Source organism: Pelodiscus sinensis, chromosome 3 (assembly GCF_052426305.1).
Source record: "Pelodiscus sinensis isolate ZL-2025 chromosome 3, ASM5242630v1, whole genome shotgun sequence".
Classification (NCBI taxonomy): domain Eukaryota; kingdom Metazoa; phylum Chordata; order Testudines; family Trionychidae; genus Pelodiscus; species Pelodiscus sinensis.
In genome coordinates, this window is record NC_143054.1 from 96,501,981 (window position 1) to 96,507,980 (window position 6,000).

At 41.3% G+C, this 6,000-nt stretch overlaps 1 protein-coding gene across 1 annotated transcript; it reads left to right on the forward strand.

The window, feature by feature from the left end:
* The first annotated feature begins 4,700 nt into the window (after positions 1-4,700).
* LOC142827629 (trace amine-associated receptor 7a-like) lies at positions 4,701-5,729 on the forward strand. The gene has a single exon (XM_075923164.2). It carries the CDS (start codon positions 4,701-4,703, stop codon positions 5,727-5,729), a length of 1,029 nt encoding a protein of 342 aa, XP_075779279.1.
* The last annotated feature ends 271 nt before the right edge of the window (positions 5,730-6,000 follow it).

Sequence of the window (6,000 nt, forward strand, 5' to 3'; positions counted from 1 at the left end):
ATATACCATTAGCCTTCTTGGCTACAAGGGCACACTGATGACTCATATCCAGCTTCTCATTCACTGTAATCCCCAAGTGCTGAACAGGTTCCATATGAAGAGAGGCTAAAGAGACCTGGGAAGGGCTAGCCTCCAACTAGTTCCAATTAAGTGGCTACACAGCCCTTAATTCGAACTACTTAATTCAAACTAGGCGTTACTCCTCGTAGAATGAGGTTTACCTAGTTTGAATTAAGCGCTCCGCTAGTTCGATTTAAATTCAAACTAGCGATTTGTATGTATAGCCGCTATTAAAGTTAATTCGAACTAATGGCTGTTAGTTCGAATTAACTTTGTAGTGTAGACATACCCCTACTGTCTCTAGCCCAGTAAACTCTCATGGCCGTTAGGCTTTATCACAACTTTTAGGGTTCTATCCTCCATTCGTTTACACCAATTTGATGCCAGTCAGCAGTGTAATGCCAGTGCATCGAATTGGTGTGACAATGTGGAGAAGCAGGCTTTTAGATTCTCATATGTGCCATTACAAATACTTACTGGAACTTCTCAACCAGATTCAATTTCTTTTGTATCTCCAGATACTTGCGTGATTAGGTGGCATCTGATCTATCTGAATCATTACACATTTATTTTCACTATGTTGTCAGAGGGAAAAGTTTCTTTACCTTTCCTATAACCAAGTTTCTCTTGCTCCAGCTCTACAAAAAGCATTAAAGAATACAATTCATTCTGGAAGGCACCATATGTAATATATTGGGTTACACTGAAGAGCCTGAATTTTTTTTTCAGGATGAGTTACAAAATGTTCTGATGAAGTTTTTTTATTGTTAACATAGCAACAGAACATTGCAGCCTATCTTTCCAACACCATCAGCACTTTTTTGGCTATGTCTAGACTGCAGAGTCTAGGGAACATGTCTGTATTTTCAGAACAGTTTCGAAAAAGCAGGTGTGTTCTTTTGGCACCCCATATTTCATTTTATGAGAAATAAGGGATCTTCCAAAAGAGGAGGTTTTTCCCACATTTGGCCATGTGCAGATGGGCCAAATGTTCAAAAAGCCTCTTCCAAAAAAAAAACAAGTGGAAAAAGGTACGCACATTGCAATTCACGTGGGCTGTGTCCAGACTGGCCGCTTGAATTTCCGCAAAAGCACTGACGATCTCATGTAAGATTGTCAGTGCTTTTGCAGAAATACTATGCTGCTCCCATTCGGGCAAAAGACGTTTTCTGAAAAACTTTTGTGCAAAAGGGCCAGTGTAGACAGCAGAGATTTGTTTTCCGCAAAAAAGCCCCGATCGCAAAAATGGCGATTGGGGCTTTTTTGCAGAAAAGCATGTCTAGATTGGCCATGGACACTTTTCTGCAAAAAGTGCTTTTGCGGAAAAGTGTTCTGCCAATCTAGATGCGCTTTTCCGAAAATGCTTTTAATGGAAAACTTTTCCATTAAAAGCATTTCTGGAAAATCATGCCAGTCTAGACGTAGCCAATGTGTATATCTTTTTCAGAAAAAAAACCTCGCAGTGCAGATATAGCCTTTGCCACTGATCTTCTCAGCCAATGACAAATCAGGATGTGAAATCTGGGTACTTTCTAAGAGTATGTCTATACTACAAAGTTATTCGAACTAACAGCCGTTAGTTCGAATTAACTTTAATAGGGGCTACACATACAAACTGCTAGTTTGAATTTAAATCGAACTAGCGGAGTGCTTAATTCGAACTAGGTAAACTTCATTCTACGAAGAGTAAAACCTAGTTGAAATTAAGTAGTTCGAATTAAGGGCTGTGTAGCCACTTAATTCGAACTAGTTGGAGGCTAGCCCTTCCCAGGTTGCCCTGGTGGCCACTCTGGGCACCACGAGGGAAACTCTTCTGCCCCCCTCTCTGCCCTGGAGCCCTTAAAGGGGCACGGTCTGGCTACAGTGCTTGTGCCAGTGCTTGTGCACCTGGCGCAGCATGAGCCAGCCACCCGCTGCCACCCAGCTATCCGCCTCTTCCCAGGACTAGGCTGGCGGCTCCCAGGAGCCTACCCGGGGCTGCAAGAGGCGGGCGCCCGCCTGGTCTAGTGCAGAGATTGTGGACCTCATCGAGGTTTGGGGGGAGACCTCCAATGTCCATGACCTCTGTACAAGGCACAGGAATGCGGCCATCTAGGGCAGGATAGCTGGCAGCTTGGCCACCAAAGGCCACATGCAAACCCAGGAGCAGGTTTGCATGAAAATCAAGTTGTTCCAATGAGACCCCCGACCCTGAGCCCTGAGCTTAGAACATAAGAATAGCCGTACTGGGTCAGACCAAAGGTCCATCTAGCCCAGTAGCCTGTCTGTGGCCAGCGGCCAGCACCAGATACCCCGGAGGAAATGGACCAAAGACAACGACCAAGCCATTTGTCTCATGCCATCCATCTCCAGCCTTCCACAAACAGAGGCTAGGGACACCGTTCCTACCCTCTGGCTAATAGCACTCCATGGACCCAACCTCCATGAATTTATCTAACTTCTCCTTAAACTCTGTTATAGTTCTAGCCTTCACAGCCTCCTGTGGCAAGGAGTTCCACAGGTTAACTATGCTCTGTGTGAAGAAGAACTTTCTTTTATTAGTTTTAAACCTGCTGGCCATTCATTTCATTTGGTGTCCTCTAGTCCTTATATTATAGGAACTAATGAAGAACTTTTCTTTATTCACCTTCTCACCACTCATGATTTTATATACCTCTATCATATCCCCCCTCAGTCTCCTCTTTTCTAAGCTGAAAAGTCCCAGTCACTTTAGCCTCTCTTCATATTGGACCTGTTCCAAACCTCTAATCATTTTAGTTGACCTTTTCTGAACCCTTTCCAAGGCCAAAATATCTTTTTTGAGGTGAGGAGACCACATTTGTACACAGTACTGATGATATAGCATACCATAGTTTTATACTTCACCTCCTTCTTCCCCTGGCTTCCCCCTTCCAGCTCTCTCCTCCCAGGTTTCCCCCTCCCTTGTTCCACCTTCTCTCTTCCCCTCTCCCACCTCCTTTTCCCAATCACCCCAGAGGTTAATTCCCTCCTCCCCCGTTTTGTTAAATAAAGAGAGTTTCTATTTTTGACCATACGTGTCCTTTATTTTGTACATCAGGAAGGGGGGCTAGGAAGGAGTAAGTGGAAGGAGGTGAGGGAGGAATGGGGCATGAGCCCCCGATGGGGAAGACTGGGGTGGCTCTGTGGGCTCCTTGGGGTGGAAGCTCTTCTTCAGGGCCTCCTGGATCCTGACAGCCCCCCGATTGACCCCCCCCCGGATGGCAGCCTGCGGCAAGTGCAGCAGGAGTGATGGCCGAGTGCTGTGATGTGTCGAGTGAGGGCACTCCCGGCACTCTAAGCCAGGACAGCTTTGCTGACCCTCATCGAGGTAGACAAGCAAGCAGGGAACCCTGAGAACTGTCTGTCCGGGGTGGGGCTCGGGTCCCTTTAAGCACAGCCCTCGGCTAGCATGAGGCAGCAGCTTCACGCTCTAAGTCCTAACCTGATGTTCTGCCAGCACTGGTTCCGGCCAGACTTAACTTCGGTTCGGGGTCCACTCAATGTGGATATGCTATTTCGAATTAGCAAAACGCTAATTCAAATTAGTTTTTAGGTCTAGATACACTCATTCGAATTAGCTTAGTTCGAATTAACTAATTCAGATTAAGTTAGTTCGAATTAGTGCTGTAGTGTAGACATTCCCTAGGACTGTTAAACTCAGTGGAGCTACTTATGTAAGAAGAGCTTCATATGTGGATAAGTGTTTGCAGGATAGGGGCTGAAGACTGGCATAAGAATAAGGACATGTCTATACTTAATACACTACAGCAGCATAGCTTTTATGTGTAGACAGAACTACGTCAGTGAAACAGCCGTGAAAAGATCAGCATAGGACAGGTAGTAGATAGGCCAATGGAAGAATTCTTCTATCACAGAAGTGGTGTCTATATGGTGATTTAAATCAGTTTACCTACACCTCACAGGGATGTGGACCCTGAGTGATGTAGTTATGCTGATTTAAATTTCTAATGTGGACTAATCCCGATTTAAATATAGGTGGAAAGGAGATTTCTTGATTTATGACAAATAGTCTATAGCTACTTGAAGTTGTGATAGTAAATCATTGTTTTCTCTCACACATAATTTAACATTTTTTGTGCCTCATTTTCAGTTTAGTGTTCCCATCTTCCATGACAGGAACTTAGTTATCTGGAAAGATCAGTGAGTCCTGTTCTGATTCATTCATTTTGCTTTGGGAGAAGAGTGAACAGGCTTTGAAATTAACTCCAACACAAGAATCTCAGGGGAGAAAACACTAATATAAATTGCAAGCCTCTTCCAGTGTTCGCTTCATAGCCTGTAAAATCAATTTATGAAAAGGAGTTTCTCAGAAGATGAGGAATTAGCAGGCGAAAATCAAGTAAGAATGACTCATAAATCCAGATACGATAATCCCAATAATTTATTTTTTTCTTATTTTAAATCACCAGAAAAAATCTGCTGCTTTTGAGATCTTATATTTCTACATTTTTTTAACTTTCTGAATTAATCTTAATTTCTGTGTTCAGAATAAGGTTGTCGAGTTACTTTATTGATCTCCACATTTTTTTTTCAGAAGTTAGCAACAGAAGCATATTTTACCTTTCCTAGATCAAAAACATCAGTTCAGAAGCTCAAAAATAAGACTTTGAGGATAAATAATGAACTCAACTTTTTTGGAAAAGGAAGATTTGCAATACTGCTTTGAAAACATGAATGAATCTTGCTATAGAATACCATTATCTTCTGGACTCCGAATAACCTTGTATATTCTGCTTGGTTTGTTAACGATTCTTACTGTATGTGGAAACCTAATGGTAATTGTTTCAATTGCTTATTTCAAACAGCTTCACTCACCTACAAATTTTTTGGTTGCCTCCTTGGCGTGTACTGACTTTGGTTTGGGTCTGACTGTGTTGCCCTTCAGCATTGTAAGATCTGTTGAAACATGTTGGTATTTTGGGGAAACATTCTGTAGATTTCACTGTTGTTTGGACCTATCTTTCTGTCAAGCATCAATATTTCACTTGTGTTTCATCTCTGTTGATCGATATGTTGCTGTCAACAACCCTTTAATTTATCCAGTTAAGTTCACAGTGCCTGTTTCAGGCATGTTCATAGCTGCTGCCTGGACATTTTCTTTAATATACAGTTTTTCTATAGTATATATTGGCGCTTATAACAAAGGAATGCAAGAATCCCTAAATACCCCCTCCTGTATTGGGAGCTGTCAGCTTTACTTCAGCAAAACATGGGTGGTTGTATCCTTTCTACTTTTTATAATACCTTTCTTTACTATGATAGCACTTTACAGCAGGATCTTTGCTGTGGCTAAACGACAAGCTAGAATGATAGAAATTATGAACAACAACACCCAGTCATCTATTAATTACAGTGACAGAGTTGCCAAAAGAGAGAGGAAAGCTGCTAAAACTCTGGGCATAGCTGTGATAGCTTTTTTGGCATTCTGGTCACCTTATGTTATAATTGTAATAATTAATGATTTCCTCAGCTTCACAAGTTCAGGTCTTGTCTATGACATTACGTTTTGGTTTGCTTATTCCAACTCTGCCATTAATCCTTTGATTTACTCTCTCTTTTATCCTTGGTTTAGAAAAGCAATGAAAGTTATTTCGAGTTGTAAAATCCTTCACTTTGATTGTTCAACAATGAATTTATTTTCTGAATGAAAATGTGATTTGTACTGCTGAGTTCTGATTCCAGTCAAGATCTGCATCTGTTTTATTGTTTTTCCTTTAAAATAATTTCCTGGGTTTTTATGGTTGTATACTTTGAATCCTAATGAAAATCATGTTTAGTTAGTTTTGATAAAGCCCATTTAGTTGTTTTAATGTTTTTTAATGTTCTGTTTCATGTGTAAGTGCATATCTTTTTAATAAGAGTAAATAAAAAATTGATCATTGATTATTTTTGTAAAACATTACATTGTTATTTAGAATG

Excerpts from the sequence above, each read along its gene's own strand:
- LOC142827629 (XM_075923164.2), top strand. The coding sequence starts at position 4,701 with ATGAACTCAACTTTTTTGGAAAAGGAAGATTTGCAATACTGCTTTGAA.